Genomic DNA, 19,312 nt, shown 5'->3' on the forward strand with positions numbered 1-19,312 from the left:
AGGGGGTGGGAGAGAGGCACCTGTTTCCCAATTCTGTGCCTGCCCTACCTCCTGTTTAGGGGTTCTTGTGTGTGATTTTGACCTGCTCCCGCTGTCCCTGCAGCTCTCTTCTCTCCTGCTTCCTCACTGTGGTGGCTGGGCTGTTTCTCCCATGACTCTCTGCGTCTAGACCTGGCTGTCCCGTGCCTTTGCCAATCAAACCTGAGCTTCCTCCTCTGACAGGTCTGTATGGAAGAATATTGCCTTTCTGTACCAAAATGTTGATTGTGGCTCGCTTGCTGTTCCCCTTTGGGTGGGAGTGTTGGAGGGGTGCAGGCCAAAGCCCATCCCCAGGTCTATGGGCTGAGGAGCCCTGGTGGATACCTGGAAGGTGGTGAGTTTTGGCAGCAGGAGCTCATGGGATCCCCTTTAGGGGGATCCCACCACGTTCCATCCTCTTCCTGGCTAGGAAGGAGCTGTGGAGCCAGGGCTGTCTCCCCATCTCTTACCACACCAGGGAGGAGGGAGCAGATAAGTGACACGGGCCTCTCCCTCCACCCTTCCCTGGAGGAAGCAGTAGGATGTGGGTCACTTCTCATTCTTCAGGAGTGTCCCCTGCCCCACCCCAGGGACATGCCCTCCTCTCCTGCACTGCCTGCCCGCAGCTTTTCCTTGCCCGTGAGGTTTTTCCCTCAGCCCACAGCAGCTATTCTGAACCAGGCTCAGCCCCAGCTATTTGCTGTACTGGGGAGACCTTCTGTCCCCACAGTGCCACTTTTCCAGGCTTTAATGCTGGGGCAGTTTGCATCTGAATCCTGCTCCAGGACCCTCTTGCCAGCTCTCTGGTGATGGGTGGGAGCGGGTGTTAATGCCATAAGACTTTTTCCCCCCCGTTCTGAAAATCTGTCTTAATGAAATCAGCTTCTTCTGACCGCTTTTCTCTCCTCCTTTCCTCCCCCAAAATCATGTGCAGTGAAGAGAGGGGCTCCTGCCCTTCTGGGTCATTTTTCCCACCCTCACCTTGACACCAAGCCGCCTCTGCTTGTGCCTCCCCGTGCCCCCCGCCCTGCCCACCCTGGGCACCCATCACCCATGGACGACTCAGAAGTGGAGTCGACCGCCAGCATCCTTGCCTCTGTCAAGGAGCAGGAGGCACAGTTCGAGAAGCTGACCCGGGCCCTGGAGGAGGAACGGCGCCATGTCTCGGCCCAGCTGGAGCGAGTCCGGGTCTCCCCACAGGACGCCGGCCCGGGCTTGGCCAACGGCACGCTCACCCGGCGGCACCAGGTAAAACACCCCCTCGGCAGAGGGGCGTGCACAGGCTCCTGGAGCCCCCCGAGCTGCCTCCCCTCAGCCCTCCTTGGATACGGGAGGTGGAGGAGGGCCTGGCTGTTCTTGTGGCACTGGTGTACTGGAGTCGGTCTGGGGGTTTGCAGACCTCCCTTGGCAGACAGAGCCTTCAGAAGAGGAGGTGCCAGCCCGAAGGGTCTTGGTGCCAGGTTGGCTCTGCTCTGGTTTTGGGAAGGTCAGAGGTTGGCTGTGCTCAGTTCCAGGGCATCTCTGTTCCCCATCCTGCTCAGCTGCTTGGAGGGCAGCTGAAATGCTGAGGCTGGGGGTGTGTGTCTCCCTCTGTGTGTGACAAAGGGCAAACTCCTGGAGTCTGTCTGTCCCCACATGACCAAACCAGGGCTGGGAGAGATCTTCTCTACAGGGCTGGAAATGTGGTTTCATCTGCCTTGTCTTGAGGCATCTCCTCACTTTCTCAGGCTCAGTCTTGGAGAGGGGTGCTCAGAGGGCTGGTGCGTGGTGGTGTGCAGGAGCCAGGTTTCTTTGCGGCTGTGGAAGGTGGTGGTGGCAGGTGGGACATGTAGGGCAGGGTGGAGGAAGAGTTCAAGTGTCAAACAGCAGCAGTCTGCGATCGGCCACCGCATGGTTCTCTCAGGCCCAGGGTGGGCCTCTGGGGTCACTGGTGGCTCCTGCATCAGCAGGTGTGGAAAGTGTCCAGGGCCCTGCCAGGGAGCAGGGAAGGGTCGTGGCTGTTCCATCAGGAGTGTGCATGAGAGTTGGGATGTCGGGGTGTCTCCTCCGACTCTTGCCCAGGCTGGCCTAGAGGAAATTTGATGCATGTGGCACAGACCCCTGAGGAATGTGTTCCTCTGCTACGGGTTCCTGCGGGGTGCATGGTGGGTGTCTCTGTCAGGTGCATGAGATTGGCTGCTCTGGACCCTGCAGGGGAGTGAGGATGGGTATGTGGGTGATCTGTGTAGTAACAAGGCTGGCTGCCCTGCTCTGTTTCAGAACGGACGTTTCCTGGGCGATGCTGACCTGGAAAGGCAGAAATACTCAGATCTGAAGCTCAACGGGCCACAGGTAGGGGGAGCTCAGCCCTCTGGCTGTGGGCAGCCTGCTTGCTGTGGGAGGGTGCAGGACAGTGCCCCAGTGTCCCCATTCCAACTGGGGCTTTGGGCTCCTCATGTGGCCACCGTGGTTTAAAGGTACCTTCTTCCAAAAGGGATCAGAACTCTCCCTGTGAAGAAAGATCTCCTGTCCAGCTGACAGCAGGAAGGCCCAGATTGGTGACAGGGCCTGACTGCCTGTCATTTTCTCCCCTCAGGACCACAGCCACCTCTTGTACAGCACAATCCCCAGGATGCAGGACCCGGGCCAGATCGTGGAGGAGACTTACACCATGGAGGAGGACCCGGAAGGGGCCATGTCAGTCGTGTCTGTGGAGACATCAGATGATGGCACAACTCGACGTACAGAGACCACGGTGCGGGCCTGGGGACACCATGGAGGGACAGGGCATGGTGGGGGACCCTGGTGGCTGGGTGCTCTGCCATGAGCTGAAACAGGGTGTGAAATGTACCTGAAGTAAAGTGCTGGGCTGGAAGGGGAATCTGGGGATGCAAGGGACGTGGTGGGTTTCCTGATGTGAGCGTGCCCTGCACATGTTTTCCAGGTGAAGAAAGTGGTGAAGACTGTGACCACCCGGACGGTGCAGCAGGTGCCGGTGGGACCTGACGGGCTGCCTTTGGAAACATCCCCCGTCACAAGCAGCTACGTCCAGACCATGGACAGGAACTTCCGCAAGAACGGCAATGGGGGGCCCGGCAGCTACCTGGGCCAGGCGGGCACAGCCACCCTCCCTCGCAACTACCACTACCCCGACGGCTACGGCCGCCCCTATGAGGATGGGTACCCAGGCAGCGACCACAGCTACGGCAGCCTGTCCCGCGTCACCCGCATCGATGAGCGCTACCGCCCCTCCATGGACACCTACCGGGCCCCCAGCCGCCAGGACATCTACGGCCCCCAGCCCCAGGTGCGTGTTGGGGGCAGCAACATGGACCTCAACCATTTCCACCCTGAGCCTTACGGCCTGGAAGATGACCAGCGCAGCGTGGGCTTTGAAGATGTGGACTACGGGCTCATGTCTGACTATGGCACGGCCAGGAGGGCGGGGACCCCATCTGATGCTCGGCGGCGGCTCAGGTACGTGGGAGGAGGTTCTGGCGTGCTCTAGGGTTCCTTGAACTTTACGGTCCTTGGAGGAAGGAGGACCGTGGCACACAACGCTGTGAGCTGAGTCACACACGGCTCACACAGGAGAAAACTTTCATCCGCTTCTAATTGTCTGCTTAATTGGTGGTTCAACATGGGTGCTAATTGAGCTGGTCGTCCTGCAGCCAGGAGTTCCAGTGGGCAGCTGGATGTAGCTCCAGGCCCTTCTCTTTGTGTGTGCTGTGGTGTGGCACATCTCTCTGGGAGTGGTGCTCATGTGGGTTCTATGTCAGGAGCAGCTGCAGTCCCATGATTGTGTTCTCCCTGAGCCCAGAGCAGCCCCGGGAAGGGGAACTTAGCCCAGGCTGGGGTGAGCAGGGCTCGGCACCACAGTGCCCTGGGAGTGTTCTTGCACAGCCCGACCCTGCTGCAGGGCAAGACGGGAGAAGCTGCTCAACCTGTTTGGCAGCAGCTTCTCCTCCTTGTGTGTCTGTGGTGATGGTGGCTCCTTCAGCTTGCTGAGCTGTGCTGCCCTGGGAGGCCAGAGCAGGGTCCTGGTGGTCCTTCCTGCCCTGCCAGGCATCCAGGAGGTCACCTGCCTGAGGCCATGACTCCTGCCCATCAGTCTCTTTTTGCCAGCTGTCCCTGCACAAGCACTGCTTCCTGTTCTGCTCCTGGCTGGGCTGTCAGCAGGGCTTGGGCAGGTTCCTGGGGGATGGCTCTGGGGGTGGTGAAGTAGCAGTGGAGTGAGGGGCTGAGCCAGAGTCCTGGAGATGGGGAAGGGACTATGTCAGCACCTCCTGAGTGCTCCAGAGTGGGCCCAGGCAGATAAGGTTCAGCACAGGTGGCCTAAGCTCCTGGGACATAAAACAGAGGCAACAGGGAGAGGCCTGGGGGAAATGAGGCTCTTACCAGCCCCGGTGGAGATCTGCCCGGTCCAGGTGCATGCTCTAAATCCATAGTAGCTCCTGGCTGCCGAGGGACTGAAGGAGCAGCTTTGTCTGTCCTTGTGGCTGGTGCCAGCCACAAGTGCTTCTGGGCTGTGGTGAACCAGTCAGGGCAGTTGTTCACCCGGATGGGTTTGCTTGGCCTCCTCGCTTTGTGCAGCTTGTGCTGGCTGGAGGAGGGCAGGCAGGGCTGCTCTGGGCTTCTCCCTTCTTGGGCAGCCCAGGACAAGCCAGTGTTGGCAGTTTTGAGCACATGGCCATTGGGTCTCATCCCTCAGGGAGCATCTTGGGCAAAAGGGGTTACACAGGTGTGTCCAACCCCTGGCTCCTTGTCCAGACAGAGACTCTGGCTTGTGTATTTTCCCTGGGCTGTGTCCTGGGTGGCCTTTGAGACCATGAGCCCTTTCTGCTCCACAGGAAGGTACCTGTGCTCCTTCTCCTCCACATCCTGGAGGAAGGGGGTTACAGGAGTCAAGTGCATGAGCTGCAGCCAGGTGGGACACTGGGGGATGTGGGTCACCTAGAGGCAGAAGGTCAGCTCTGTTGGAGTTACAGGAGTGGCTCAGGGTATGAAAGATGGGTTGGTGGGCCCCTGAGCCAGCTCTCCCTCTCCCTGGGCAGAGCGATAAAGATCACAGCAATCTGTGGAATTCAGGCGCTGTTGAACTTGGCTTGTCCCCCACCTTCTCAGTTACTGTCCACACTGGCGGCCCAGCTCACAGGAAGGGGAACAGGGAGAGCAGCGTCCCTCGCCTCAGAGATGTTTGTCTTGAGCAGGAGCCTGTCTGTTAAGGACATCTTTTGGGGAGACAGCTTGCCAGGCACGCGGAGCCGAAGGAGCGCCTCGAGCTGTGTGTGCTGGCTGCCATTGGCTGCAGAGACCTCCGGCCCCTGCTCTGGGGCTCTTGTCAGAGCTCCCTCTCTGCAGGGAAGGAGGGAAGGGGCTCCTTCCCATTCCCTGCCAGCCCTATCTTGCCCGGAGGGGATCCAGCACCATGGGAGGTGGGATCCTCCACAGTTGGAGGGTGGGATCCAGCACCACGGTGGGATGAGAGCTCCCTTTCAGGGAGCCTGAGTCTTGGCACAGGAGTGGGATCAGCTGCCAGCCACGTTGGCAAGTGTTGGTTGCTGCATCTCACTCCAGCCTTGTGCTGCTGCTGCCTAGTGCTTTTGAGCTGCCAGGTGTGGGGCATGTTCCCACTGGGACCTGCTGGAAGCCAGCCTGGCACCCTCTGCCACACCACACCATGGCAGTGCCACAGTGCCCAGGGGTTGTGTGACTGTGGAAGTGGCTCTAAAGCTGGCTTGGGCAAGTCCTGTACCAGAGGCTGTAGGAAGGGAAGGGGTGGCAGCAGCAGGACATGCCACCATCCTTGTCAGGATAGTCAGGGGCTGGAGCTGCCTGTGCCTGATCCACGAGTGCTCTGGAGGTGGCTGAGCAGCCCCTGGAGCAGGTGTGAGCTGAAATGGAAGTAGAAGTCTCTCCTTGGGTCTTGTTTGAATGTCCTCAGTGCCGTGGCACAGCAGGGGTGACCAATCTGTCTCCTCCCATCCCTTTCTGTTGGAAATGCTGGATTCCTCTGCCTGGGTGGGGGAAGGATTATAGTGCCAGTGACTGCAAAAATGGGAGAATCTGGGATTTGAGAGGTGTATGTTCTGGGAGTGTGAAATGTCACTTCGGCATGCGGGGCGGTAGTTACCCTTTAAACTTCTATGTCCTTGTTTGGACTCATTCCCAGTGGTGCCAGTCAGTGGATGGACTGGCCAGTTCCTGGCCAGGGCAGGTGTGTGGGACCATGGCTCTTCTCCGGGCCTGCCGAGGTTGATCCCTGGAGCCTGTGTGTCTCAACTTGGCCTGTCTCCATGGCAGCAGCACACCTTACCTATGGGGCTGGCTCTTGCCTGCGTCCTAGGGCTAGCTCTTACTTCTGCAGGGGTCAGAGACCAAGATCCATCTTCATCCCTTCTGGCCGGCTGGAAGGGGTACTGCCTCCCCCTGGTCCAGGGCTGTGCTCAGATACCCTCTGCCCTCTCTCCTAGGAGTTATGAAGACATGCTGGTGGATGAAGTGGCCCCCGACCGGTACTACTGGGCCCCACTGGCCCAGCACGAGCGGGGCAGCCTGGCCAGCCTGGACAGCCTGCGGAAAGGCGGCCCGGCCCCGGGGAACTGGCGTCAGCCGGAGCTGCCGGAGGTCATAGCCATGCTGAGCTTCCGGCTGGACGCCGTCAAATCCAACGCAGCCGCCTACCTGCAGCACCTGTGCTACCGCAATGACAAGGTGAAGACAGAGGTGCGCCGGCTGAAGGGCATCCCCGTGCTCGTGGGGCTGCTGGATCACCCCAAGAAGGAGGTACACTACGGTGCCTGTGGAGCTCTCAAGAACATCTCCTTCGGCAAGGACCAGGATAACAAGATCGCCATCAAGAACTGCGATGGGGTGCCCGCACTGGTGCGCCTGCTGCGCAAGGCCCACGACATGGACCTCACCGAGGTCATCACAGGTACTGGCTCCAGGGAAGGCAGGACGGGCTGGCCCCTGGGGTCAGGTCTGTGGTCAGGGTCCAGGTGCTCACCTTCCGCTTGTGACGTTGCAGGGACGCTGTGGAACCTGTCCTCGCACGACTCCATCAAGATGGCCATCGTGGATCATGCACTACATGCCCTGACAGATGAGGTGGTCATTCCCCGCTCCGGCTGGGAGCGGGAGCCCAATGAGGATTCCAAACCCCGCCACATAGAGTGGGAATCGGTGCTCACCAACACCGCTGGCTGCCTTAGGTATGGATCTGGCAGAGCTTTGGCCTGGGTTTGGGGTGCAACACTCCTTCTGGGCTGTTCCTGGCACTTCAGAGGACTGTGGAGCAGCTGCTCTCGTAAGACAGCTGCAGGTCGTGCAGACCTTGAATTTGGAGGTGTTGACCCTCAGTGAGAGGAGCTGCAGGAGCTGTTTTCTCTCTTGAGTTCTGTGGGGTGTGGGCTGCCCCTCACCTGCCCTTCGCTGTCTCTCTCTGATGGTTCTCTCCTGCCTGTCAGGAATGTGAGCTCAGAGCGGAGTGAGGCCCGTCGGAAGCTGCGGGAATGTGACGGGCTGGTGGATGCCCTGATCTACATTGTGCAGTCCGAGATTGGCCAGAAGGACTTGGACAGCAAGGTACCACAGCGGGACTGGCATTGGGAAAGGGAGAGCCTGTGTGGGGTACACCTAGCACTATTAGACCAGGAGGTGGCTGGCACTCAGCCTGCTGTTTGGGGTAGGAATGTTGGCCTCCCAACAGGGGTCTGGTTGTGTCATTCATCCCCACATCACTATCCCCTGGCTCAGGGTTTCTGGATCAGCCTGGATAAGGTCTTGGCTTGAATTTTCCTTGAGCTTTAAGCTGAAGGCTGGGCCGGGCCCTCACTCGCAGACCTGATGTGCTGCTCCCAGTCTCTCAGTCAGACACACTCTGGTTCTCTCCCCAGCTGGTGGAGAACTGTGTGTGCCTGCTGAGGAACCTGTCCTACCAAGTCCACCGTGAGATCCCCCACGCCGAGCGCTACCAGGAGACGCCCCTTGTCCCCACCAACAACGCTGGGCCCCACAACGCCAGCTGCTTCGGGGCCAAGAAGGGCAAAGGTTCGTGTGCCAGCAGCAGCAGGGAAGGAAGGGAGAGGAACAGAGACAGGTCTTGAGGGTGGTCTGGGGACTTCATGCTTCTACTCGGGCATCTCATGTGAAGCCTGAAGGCACAGTGGTCCCTGCTTCCCTGGCTCTGGGTGCTGTAGCTTGGCTTGCCCAAAGCATTTGTCACAAGCTGTGGTGGGTGTCCGTGGTGGCAGGATGGTGACGGATACATGTCCACTAATTCCACGCCTTCCCTTTTCTCCTGTGTTGCCCCTTCCCCTTCCCTTTGCTTTCTTGCCAAATGATCTGCCCCATGATGCTGTTGGCACTTCTCTCCTCCTGCCTCCCCTCTCTCCTGTCCTTCTGTCCGCCTCACCAATAGACGAGTGGTTCTCCAGAGGTGAGTGCGCTCTTGGTTTTACTTTTCCATGGTTTAATTGGGTGCTTTCTCCAGCTCTCTTTGCCACCCCCCTCCCCAACTGGGCACATTCTGCCTGCAGTGTGGCCAATACCCCCAATGTCACCTCCTATGACACGCTGGTTGCTTGGCTTCAGCTTGCCTCTGGGCTTGTTCCTGCAAGTGGCAAAGAGCTGTTGGGCTGAGGCGGGTGGGGAGAGGAGGAGTCTCATGCCTCTCCACTTGCCCTTTGAAGGTAAAAAGCTCCCAGAAGACCCTGGTGCTGACACAGTGGATTTTCCCAAAAGAACAACTCCAGCCAAAGGTATGCTCCTTGAGTGATGATGCAGGGCTTGGGTGTCAGGGCAGTTTTTGCCACAGCAGTGTGGGAGAGGAACAAGTGAGAGGAGCTCTTTCCCATTGAAGTGAGCCTCTCCGATGGGCAGAAGTTGGTTTTGGAGCAGGAATGGCTAAGGACCTGTTAAAACATGAGCTCTGCTAGTAGTTGTGAGGATCTTGTGCATGGATGAGGTCAGCGCTGCCTCAGGACAGGCTTCAGAGGGAAATACTGCCCCATGGGCAGAGGGACAGCACACTGACACAGTCCTCTGTGGTGGTCTCAGACTTGCCAGCACAGTTTTCCTCTTGCCTGTTCATCACTCCTGGACATGGAGAACAGGCATGATTTAAAGCTAAAATCTCTGTCTTCAAGTGCTCTGCTGAGAATGAGGAAGGGTCATTCCCAGAAGCCTCTGGGGACAAGTATCTCACTGCATGTGACTCACAGCCCCTGACCAAGCAGTGGCTGGGGTTTCTGGTACCCTGAGGCAGCTTGGCCCTCTCTGTGCCATGGATCCCACTCCCTGGGAGCCTGGCTAGAAGCTTTCAGCTTCATCTGCCTAGCAGTGCCTCTTTGGATTAGGCAGATGCTAGCAGAGCCCTTGGATAAACCCTTCCTACCCATGTCTTCCTGGCAGGCTACGAGCTCCTCTTCCAGCCAGAGGTGGTGCGGATATACATCTCCCTGCTGAAGGAAAGCAAGACTCCAGCTATCCTGGAGGCTTCAGCAGGAGCCATCCAGAACCTGTGCGCTGGCAGCTGGACGGTGAGTGCCCACGGAGCTGGCGGTGTGACGGGGAAGGGGAGCAGGGAGCACCACCCGTGGGGGCTGGCAGTGGTGTCCCCAGCCCCGGGTGACACGGTGGACCCGTCCCTTCCCGCAGTACGGCCGGTGCATCCGCTCAGCCCTGCGCCAGGAGAAGGGGCTCTCCGCCATCGCCGACCTCCTGACCCACGACAGCGAGCGCGTGGTCAAAGCGGCATCCGGCGCCCTGCGCAACCTGGCCGTGGACCTGCGCAACAAGGAGCTGATCGGTGAGGATGGCACTCTCCCTGTATCCTTGCAGGCTGGGCAGGAGCTTCCTCCTTCTCCTTTTGGCTGCCGGGGGAGTGTGTGGTCACAACATCAGCCCAGGCCATGTCTGCTGCCCTCACCCAGAGCAGACAGTGCTGGACTCTGCAGAGGGTCAGCAAAATGGGTCACCTCTAAGTGGTTTTCCCTTCAGTCCTGTTTTCTGCTTGCTAATGCCCAGCTCTTTATCCTTCCCAGGCAAACATGCCATCCCCAACCTAGTGAAGAACCTGCCTGGAGGCCAGCAGACCCCTGCCAAAAACCTCTCTGAGGACACAGTAGTGTCAATCCTCAACACCATCAATGAAGTGATCGTGGACAACCTCGAGGCGGCAAAAAAACTCCGGGAAACACAGGGGATTGAGAAGCTTGTGCTGATCAACAAATCTGGGTAGGCTCTGATAGGATGATGCCGCTGTGGAGAGGGGCTTCACTTTCTCTGTGTTTCCAAACATCTCTTCCTTTGCTTCTTCCTAGGAACCGCTCAGAGAGAGAAGTCCGGGCAGCTGCCTTGGTCTTGCAGACAGTCTGGGGCTATAAGGAGCTGCGGAAGCCCCTTGAAAAGGAAGGCTGGAAGAAGTCAGATTTCCAGGTGTGGGGATGCCCTGTGGTGGCCAGGGCAGTAGGTGGGGTCCTGCAGCAGGGAGAAGGGTGTTCCTGGAGCTTGGCAGTACTGGCCTGCAGCTCTTCACCTTGCTGGTAGCACTGGGCACCCACAGAGTCTGGTGTCAAAGGCCAGCAGAAAGTCTCTGCTAGGAGCACTCTGTAAAGTGTCATACCCTGTGTCCCACATGAGCACAGGGAAGGAATTTTGTCACTCTAAGTGCTTCTGTGGCAGTGTTGAAGAACAGGGTTTTCCCAGGCTGTTTCCTTCCCAAAAGCAGGGATTGCCCTTGCTGCTGGAGGGACAGGCACTGCCCTGGTCCAGGCAGGCCTCCCATTCTGATTGGGGGTGCAGTGGGGGCTTCAGCACCTTCTGGTTACTTTGGGTCCCTTGCTCAAGAGCTGTGGGAGGGTTCCTGGGTTTGTGCTGGTGCTGGAGGGGTGGGATGTGCTGGTGAGGAAGAAGCCCCTGGGCCCAGGCTTTGAGTAGTCACTTGTCTGTTGCTGTAGGTGAACCTGAGCAATGCCTCTCGGACCCAGGGAGGCAACTCCTTTGATGACAGCACCTTGCCTCTCATCGACAGGAACCAAAAAACCGGTATGTGCTTGCCTTCAGCACCTGTGCCCGCCATCAACCCTCTGTCTTGTGGGTACTCAGGGCAGCTGGCATTTGTCCCCTCCCTGCTCCTCAGCTTTGGCTTCCTTGGCAGCCACAGCCACTCACACAGGGCCATTAGTATGGGCCTTGGGTGGCTTTCCTGGCCATCAGAGCCCTCAGTTTGGGCCTTAGATGGCTTCTTGGGGCTGGCACTGTAGGTCCTGTAGTCCTTAGGTCACAGAGCTGCAGCTGGGCCTGGGCTTCCCCAGCTGGGGCAGGGGAGAACAGTTCCTCTGCAGTTCCTGGCTGCAGGAGCTGTTGCTGATGTGCTCTCCCATACTTGTAGACAAGAAATCCTCCCGGGAGGAGATCCAGATGAGCAACATGGGACCAGGTAGGAGAGGGACTCCCCCTCACTGTGTGGGGAGCAGGGCAGAGTTCACATGTCCTGTGGGGATGGTGCAGCCCCTCACAGAGGTGACACGACTCACTGACTGTCCCCTCTCCTGCTCCAGACAACTATTCCACACTCAACGAGAGGGACCACAGCAGGACGCTGGACCGATCCGGTGACCTGGGAGAGATGGAGCCGGTGAAGGCAGCGCCGTTGATGGTGAGCAGCACTCTTTAACTCGGGAGGAGTGGGATGGGTGCAGGAAATGCCACATCACTGTCCTGTCTGGCAGAGGAGAGGAGAGGTGGTCTCCCACAACTAACACCCCCCATGCCATGGCCCCTACTAACCCCGTGTGTCTGCAGCAGGAGGAGGGGCAGGAGTCGCAGCCTGAGGTAGAGGAGGAGGAGGAGGAAGATGCTGCTGTGCCCCCCCCCATGTCGGTATGTCCCACAGTGTCCTGCCCAATCTGACAGTGGTGACAGATCCTGCTGTGCTCTTCGGGGTGCTTGGTCAGCCAAATCCTGCTCCAATCACTGCTGCTGCAATCACTGGTGCCATGATCCTGCCTCCAGCCTCACTCCCGCTCCGGCCTTAACACCTGTCCCCCCTCTCTCTCTCTCCACAGCAGAAGATCTAGCTGGCCTCCCCACCACTGCTCCGTTTGGGTTGATAATATATTATATATATAAATATATAACTCTTCATGGTGGAATGGACCGACTTTTACCTTGTCTTATTGTTGGAATTTTGCTGGACTCTCTGTGCCAACCATCCAGCCAAACGCCTGGGCCGGGTCTTCAGGGCAGCCCGGTCCACTCAGTCTCCTCTGGTCCGCTGCACCTCCCTGTTCTGGGACACCACCACTGAGAACTCCTCCTCCCATCCTCTAACCACGTCCTTCCTCCTGAGAGTAAAACCTTCCTGCCTGACTCTGCCGGATCAGCCGGCGTGGATGCTGCACAAGGACTCGGATCTCTGCCTTGACCAGGAGCTGCCTTCTCTTCCACATTTTCCCCCTGCTCCGAGGTGTCTTGCAGGGACAGGGACTGGGACCTCATTCGCTGCCGCCTTGTTTTTGGTTTGGTTTTGTTGCTATAGGATATATTTTTTAGTGCCGGATCACTCTTCAACCAGGGCCGTGGGGACAGCAGCAGCATCCCTGCTCCCTGAGGGCTGCAGGACCAGAGTCCAGGGGCTGGAGGCACAGGGGCCAGGAAAAGGAAAACCAGCAATAACGTCTCTTGCTTTGCTCTAGATGAGGCTTTGGGGGCATGGGAAGGGGGATCCAGCTCTGGATCGGGCCCTGGCTCCCACCCAGTGCCTGTGTGAGGAGGATTCTTCTGTGAGGAAGGAGGTCAGTGCTGGGGCATGGGCCGGGGTCCCTGTGGAGGAAGGAGATGCGGCAGGGTTTTGGGGAGAGCGGGCGGCTCGGGGCACACTGGGCCGGGCACCTGGAGCCAGGATCCCGCGGCGCTGCCCCACTGACTTTCTCTTGACACGTGCCTTTCTTTTGCCACTGTGAAATAGCTCTTTGAATCGTACTGTCCAGCTGCTTCCCTGGGAAAGGGAAGTTTCCTGGGCTTCCGGCAGGGCTGAGCTCTTCCCTTCCCTGCTGGGAGCCTTACCTGTCTGCAGTGGGGCTGGGAGCCTGTTTCGGGGGGAGCCCAACCCTGCTGCCCTTGCTAAGAGGGTGCGGGGTGCTCATCTGCATCCTGGCCTGGGCTGCCACGGGAGTTGGAATGTTCTGCTCCTCCTCCTCCTCCTCCTCTTGGCTGTGGTGCTGGGGCACATCCCTGTGCCGTGATCTTTCAGGGGGCCCTGGGGCTCCCTGTGCAACTGGAAGCCTCTATAGGAGGCTACAAACTGGAGCAGGATCCCTCCCAGCCCGGGGCTCCCCCCAGGGTGGGCTCTCAGGGCACGGGGAGGTGGCAGGGGCAGAGCTGGTGCCTTGCTCCTGCCCCAGTTCCCCCCTAGCTCTGGCTGGGTCTGCCCTGCTTCCAGCCCCACCTCAGCTTGGTTGGGTTTTGTTCTGGGGTCTAACTCTTCTCTTTTCCTCTAAATATGTAAAACACTAATTCCTTTTTTAATTTGTAATTCCAAATGAACCAAAAAGACAGCGTCCCCCTTCTCTCCTCCTTGGCCCTGGTAGGGAGGGGGCCAAGGAGTTGGGGAGGGGGAAGCACCAAGCCGTTCTTGTCTGATTCCTGTGCACACTCTTGTAACGCTTTTAAAACAAAATGATTTTTTTATATAAATAAAGTTTTTAAAGTGTGATGTGTGCCTGCCCCTTTGGTGTTTTTGGCTTTGCTGCGGGGCCCAGCTGCCTTTTCCAGGAGTGGTTCTGGTCTCCATGGCCCCCAGAGGTGTCATTTTATGACAAAACGTGCCATTTCCCAGTGCTCCCACCTTGCCTTGCACCCTTGTCCCAAAAGCCACCAGTAAGCAGAGAAAAGGCAGGACCAGGTATTTTATTGCTTCAAGTCCAAGGTGTAATGCCAGGGCTGTCTTGCAGGGAGGGGGACAAGGAATGATGCTTGGCTGGGCAGCAACAAGGCTGGGGACAGTTGGCTTAGGGAGACCAGCGCTGGGGCTGTTGATGGGTGGGATATGAGGTGTGTTTGGGCCAGCAGGGACAAGGCCAGGCATGCTGATGCTGGGGCCATCCAGGCAGGGAAGGGCTTAGAGAAAGAGCTTGTCATGGCAGGGCTGGCAGTACATCTTGTCGCCACACTCGCTGAAGGTGCCCTTGTGCAGGCGGCGCATGCAGTAGCTGCAGACGAAGTGCTCGGGGTGGTACCTGCGCCCCACGACCGTGATGCAGCGCCCGGTGATGGGGCGGCCACAGCTGTGGCACAGGGTGCCCTGCCGCTGGTGGAAGTGCAGCTCGCAGTAGGGCCGCCCCTCCAGCTCAAAGAAGGACCCGCTGCTGAAGCCAGTCAGGCACTCCTGGGGAACGAGAGGGGAAGGCTGGCATGGCCCTGGGAACACCCCCGTTATGTGAATGTCCACCATCCCGGTCACTGTCCCACTCACCGTGCACACGAAGCACTCGGTGTGCCAGACACCCTGCAGGGCTGACAGGTAGCTGTCCATGACAGGGCGTTCACAACCCTGGCATTTGGGGGCAAACATGGCCAGGAAGTCCTGGTGGCAGTACGGCTTCCCATTACGCTCCAGGAACCCTGTGGGGAGGGAATTGGGATGGGCATCCACCTGGGGATGGCTCAGGCTGGGGACAGTGGGACATGAACATGGCGGTACCCAGGACAGGAGGCAAGGGAGAGACCATGGGAAGCTGTCGGATGGGGCAATAAGTGCAAGAGCAGGGGATACCTGGAATGGGGGCAGGACCCCTGCACCTGTTCCTTGGGACATACCCTCATCTCCAAACACCTTCCCGCAGTGGGCACAGAAGAAGTGCTCAGGGTGCCAGGTCTGCTCCAGGGCCGTGAGGACTTTCTGCAGGAAAAGCCGAGGTGAGGGGGCCGGCCAATGGTGGTGGGGGCTGGCAGGGGAGGCCGGGGGGTCGCCCACTCACCTCGCGGATGGGGCCGGCGCAGTAGGCACAGCGTGGGGAGAAGGCCTGGTGATAATCCTCCTCACAGAACGCCCGCCCGCCCTGCTCGAAGAAGGGCCCCTTGTCCAGCTCCTGCCCGCAGTGGGCACATGTGAAGTGCTCGGGGTGCCAGGTTTTGCCCAGGGCTGTGAGCACCTGTGAGGAGGAGGCATGGCGGCCGTGAGGGTGGCTCTAGGAGGATGCCCTGGGTGCCAGGGTGGAAGCGGGGGCTCACCTGGCCAGCGATGGGCTTGTGGCAGGCGGCGCAGACGCCAGCGGGTGCGGCCGTGATGCCCAGCTCCTGCAGGTCCCGGGTGAGGCTGTCCAGCATGTTGTCCAGCACGGATTCCGTGGGCAACCCGGCTCCCTGCCCTGCAGCTGCCAGCTGCTGGGAAGGAGGATGGTGAGGTCTAGGTGAGGGCCAAGCCCCCCAGCCTGCTGCCCCAGGGCCAAGGCTCACCTTGCTCTGTGTGTGGCCCAGGTCAGCCAGGAGCTCATCCAGCTGTGAGGCGGCCTCTGTGCGTGGGGGTGAGGGGAGCAGCGGCTTTGGGATTTGCACAGGGGTGCTGGACATGGCAGAGAGGGGAGATGCTGTGGTGTCCACCCCAAGGCCGGCACCAAGACCCCTCCACCCCTGAAACACAGCCCTTTCCCACAGGCCACTGCAAGGAACACTGCAGGGATGCAGGATTTGTCCCAGGTGACCCTGGATAGCAGATCCCAGCATGGAACAGACAGCCCCAGAGGGCTTTCCCTCCCATGGCCGTTTTTACCTGTACACTGAATCCAAACCTTCTCCTGGAGGCTGAGCTCGCGGTGGCAGTGGCACCTGGAAGGACAAGCCCTTGTGGCAGAGCCCTTAGGGTGCTCCCCTGGCAGCTTCCCCTGCCCAGTTCCACTACCCCATCATGAGCTGAGGGTCTCTGTGCCCAGACATTACCTTCAGGGTACCATGCTGGGCATCCTGGCGGGAGCTTGGTCCCTGCAGCGCATGGTCCTTGGAGGCCAGGTAAGAGCTCTGCTCCAGTTCTGCCAGCAAAACATCTGCACGGAGACACCTGGGTCAGGCCCCACTAGCTGCCCACCCTGTGATCTTGTACCACTCCCAAAACCTCAGGAGCAAAAGGAGTGTCACAGAAGGTCCTGCTGGCCAGCTGCCAGTGCCTCAAGGGGCCCTGGGCACCCTCCCTGAGGCCCCCATCCTGGTGCAGGATGTGTCCACCTTCCCAAAGAGTGGGGCAAAGGGTCCTGCCCCCACACACCATTCCTGGACAGCAAAGAAACCTCCGCTAGTCCTCAGCTTTCTCAGAATAAGCCTTGGCAGGGAAAAGCTCACCCTGGGCCCATCCTGTGTGTCCAGAGCACCACTTCCCCCCAAGGTGAGCAGAGAACTTTTCCTTTCTGCTTTCGCCTCTCTGCCTTGGCTGTCCCTCACACTGGGAAACAGAGAATGGCCCAACAGTGTGGCTGCTTCCCTGACCCCATCTCCCTCACCCCAGGCCAAAGCTGGCTCCCAGCTCCCACTGGGTGCAGCCATGGTTGCGGCACTGCCGCAGCCCATTTCCTGCTCTCAAGCTTGCTCCGTTTTTGGCCAACTGCTCACTCGACCACCGGCCCCATCAGGCCCTTGGGATGGGGGAGGCACAGGAGGGAGGAGGGCACGGCAGCCGTCCCTCGGCTGCATCCCCTCCCGGTCCTGAGGTACAGGAAAGAAAAGGCTCCCCAGAGGTGCCGGAAATGTGACCCCCAAGCCAGGCCTGGCTGCAGGATCAGTTCTGGACAGGCCCAACTTACCCAAATCCTCCATCCTGCCTAGGCGTGGGGTCCCAGGGCAGGGGCAGCACCCCGAAGTGCTGAGATGGCAGTCGAGGCTGCGCCGGCTCTGTTCCGGTCTCGCCTCCGCCCCCCGTGCCGGGGTTTGGCACCCAGGGTTTCCTTTGTGGGCTGTGTGCCTCACATCACGTGTGACGGGCACAGCTGGGGCACAGGGAGCCACAAACAGCCCAGGCTGGGGTTGCAGAGAAGAGAAACTGGCCAGTGGGCTGCCCAAGGAGCTCCAGAAACCAAGACGTGGATTTCCTGCTGACCCAGGCCCTTTCTAGAAGCCACTGGCCATGTGTGACAAGTGATGGCATCCAAGTGCTAGGTGGAAATGGGTTAGTGGCAGCATGATAGAGCAGTGCCATAACATTCTAGCAGAATTTTGCCTTTGGGAGACGCTTCTGAAACCTTGTCATTGATTTCCAGGTAACAGCAAACTCCTTTTTGGCAGAGAAATCTCCTGACGCTGCTGGGATTAGGCAGTAGATGTGGAAACAACTCCAAGGAACTGGGGGAATATTAATGCCAGAGGTGGATGCATGTGGCTTGGCGTGTCCTTCAGGCTCTTGTTTGGTGTTTGGAGGAGGCAGCACCTGGTAGGTGACCAACAACATCTCTGTCGGCCACCAAAGCTTCACCATGTTCTGGCTTGGCCCCTCTTTCATCCTGCCAGAAAAACCTTGGGAACAAAGATTAAGAGCCACAGACTTCATCCTCTCTGTGGGGAGGCTGCAGCACCCACATTGCTCAGGCTGGCACTGCCTTGGCCCTGCTCCTGGGCATGGCTGAACCCCCACGGGTGGGATGGGCTGGAGCTGAGCCCCTCAAGCTGCCACCACAGGAGTCACTTCATTCATGACACCATTTTGTCTCCTGCTCACAGCTGGGACATCCAGTCTAGCCCCGCTTCAGGAAAAGGCCCCCGGGGCACCAACCTGCTGTGTCCAGACTGTGTTTCAGGGTCAGGAATGCTGAGAGCCATCCAAACCTGAGAGGAGGCACTGCTGGTGTCAGTCCTCAGGGCTGCTTGGCTGTGGAATCCTTGTGTCCGACGCTTCCCTTTCTGCACACAACAGAACATTCCTGGCTGTGGAAGGTTTCGGGCTATTTTTAGCTTTCTAATTGATTTAGTTATGTGTGAGCCCGAGTGCACACGAGCATCTGGAGCTGGTGCTTCTTAAAACTTGTCCTTACAGAACCCAGAGGCCAAAGGGTGAGCTGTGCACTACCCTGAGCTCTGCTCCCCTGTTCTAAAAAAGAATTAGTCTAGCCTGCAGAGGGGAAAACAGTCATGACAATGACAGGGACAGGGTGGCGTGGGGCTGACAAATAGCAGGAATAAGAGGAATCCCTGTGCGAGGATCCCGAGGTTTTCTTTAACTTTCATGCAAGGACATTCTCCTCCTTCCCAGTGTCTGGGTCAGGGGAGCATGGCTCTCCATGGTGAGGGGGTTTGTTAGCATGCTCTCAGGAACTGTTGGACACGCTTTTGTTTTCTAGGAACACACCAGAGCTCAGGACTTGAAATGCAGAAGCAGAAAAGATTTGAAATACAGAAGCAGAAAGGATTTGAAATGCAGAAGCAGAAGCACCAGGCACTCAGAGCCCTCTCACTGCTGGGAACCAGTTCAGCAAACAGGATTTTCCAGCTGAACGCTGCCGGCTCTTTGAACCCCTGAGATTTTTTGCTGTCTCCCCAGGGGGGATGAGGAGCACCTTGCTCTGGGCAAGTGCTACCCTTTGTTCTCGGTGGGTAAGATCAGCCAAACCCTCCGCTGCAGAGCAAGCACACCCCTGTCGTCTTCCCCAATCCAAGCCCTTGATCCTGGCCTGGTGTTACATCCCGCTGCCGCCAAGGCAAGGAATATTGTGCCAGGATCAGTCCAGGTTCAAGAGTCTGCACACCGAGGCCGCAGGGACAGCAGGGAATGGGACAGAGGGGAGACCGTGACGAAACCCGCTCCCGGGTGGTGCTTTCAGCATCTGTGGGGTTGAAGTTTTGAGGTTTTGTGTGGGTTTAATGTATTAATGCAGCTCCTGTGAGAGAATCAGGCGCTGCTGGGGTTGTTTTGGGGAGGGACTCCGGCGTTGGAGGACACAAGGGCGGGTCCTTCCGCACAGCCGCTCCCGGGGTTCCTGCCCAGGAGCGCCGCTGGGGACGGGGACACAGCCGGGAACGCGGAACCGACGCTGCCTCGGCTCCGGTGAACTACAACTCCCGACAAGCACCGCACATGCGCGGCCGCGGGACGGAAGCGGGCGGGGCTAGGGCTGTTTGCCCCGCCCCCCTTGAGCCGGCCACCATTTTGTCACCGACTTTCACCCGCCGCCCGACGGGGCGTTTTTTTTTTTTCTTAAAGGAGAAGCGGTAGCCAAAAGCGGCCCGGCCGCCAGGTCCCGCCGGTACCACGGGCGGCGTCGCAGCCCCGCGGCACGGAGCGGCCGCGTGGGGCAGGGCGGCGAACGGCTTCCCCTGCCGGGCCTCGCCCGAG

The 19,312-nt window shown here is 59.0% G+C and overlaps 2 protein-coding genes across 7 annotated transcripts; one reads left to right on the forward strand and one right to left on the reverse strand.

Annotated features, from left to right (window-relative positions):
- The first annotated feature begins 1,071 nt into the window (after window positions 1-1,071).
- CTNND1 (catenin delta 1) lies at window positions 1,072-13,717 on the forward strand. The gene is made up of 19 exons (XM_062494206.1): window positions 1,072-1,266; window positions 2,278-2,349; window positions 2,594-2,752; window positions 2,942-3,474; window positions 6,471-6,934; window positions 7,028-7,211; window positions 7,467-7,584; window positions 7,896-8,049; window positions 8,420-8,437; window positions 8,691-8,759; window positions 9,412-9,539; window positions 9,658-9,808; window positions 10,044-10,236; window positions 10,323-10,437; window positions 10,959-11,046; window positions 11,393-11,473; window positions 11,562-11,659; window positions 11,806-11,883; window positions 12,069-13,717. The coding sequence occupies exons 1-19, from the start codon at window positions 1,072-1,074 to the stop codon at window positions 12,078-12,080; spliced, it is 2,910 nt and encodes a 969-aa protein (XP_062350190.1). The 3' UTR covers window positions 12,081-13,717.
- A 228-nt stretch (window positions 13,718-13,945) lies between these two features.
- Window positions 13,946-16,876, reverse strand: LPXN (leupaxin). Of its 6 annotated transcripts, none has more exons than XM_062494794.1 (9): window positions 16,794-16,876; window positions 15,940-16,043; window positions 15,773-15,828; window positions 15,460-15,565; window positions 15,235-15,384; window positions 14,982-15,155; window positions 14,821-14,902; window positions 14,477-14,625; window positions 13,946-14,389 (listed from the first exon to the last, which is right to left on the reverse strand). In XM_062494794.1, exons 1-9 carry the CDS (start codon window positions 16,804-16,806, stop codon window positions 14,123-14,125), a joined length of 1,101 nt encoding a protein of 366 aa, XP_062350778.1. In that variant the 5' UTR covers window positions 16,807-16,876; the 3' UTR covers window positions 13,946-14,122. The 6 variants fall into 6 exon arrangements, with proteins under 6 accessions (XP_062350778.1, XP_062350777.1, XP_062350774.1 ...); XM_062494793.1 differs by having other exon boundaries at window positions 15,235-15,387; XM_062494790.1 differs by having other exon boundaries at window positions 13,946-14,625.
- Between the last annotated feature and the right edge of the window lie 2,436 nt (window positions 16,877-19,312).

This window comes from Cinclus cinclus, chromosome 6, assembly GCF_963662255.1.
Source record: "Cinclus cinclus chromosome 6, bCinCin1.1, whole genome shotgun sequence".
NCBI classification, from domain to species: Eukaryota; Metazoa; Chordata; class Aves; order Passeriformes; family Cinclidae; genus Cinclus; species Cinclus cinclus.

Bases quoted from the DNA above. Each gene is read 5' to 3' on its own strand.
- CTNND1 (XM_062494206.1), top strand. From the start codon at position 1,072: ATGGACGACTCAGAAGTGGAGTCGACCGCCAGCATCCTTGCCTCTGTC. The intron at 6,935-7,027 runs GTACTGGCTCCA...GTGACGTTGCAG, and splicing joins CCTCACCGAGGTCATCACAG to GGACGCTGTGGAACCTGTCC. The intron at 9,540-9,657 runs GTGAGTGCCCAC...CCCTTCCCGCAG, and splicing joins TGTGCGCTGGCAGCTGGACG to TACGGCCGGTGCATCCGCTC.
- LPXN (XM_062494789.1), bottom strand. The intron at 15,388-15,459 runs GTGAGCCTTGGC...CCTCCTTCCCAG, and splicing joins TGGGCCACACACAGAGCAAG to CAGCTGGCAGCTGCAGGGCA. The intron at 14,626-14,820 runs GTATGTCCCAAG...CCCTCCCCACAG, and splicing joins GAAGGTGTTTGGAGATGAGG to GGTTCCTGGAGCGTAATGGG.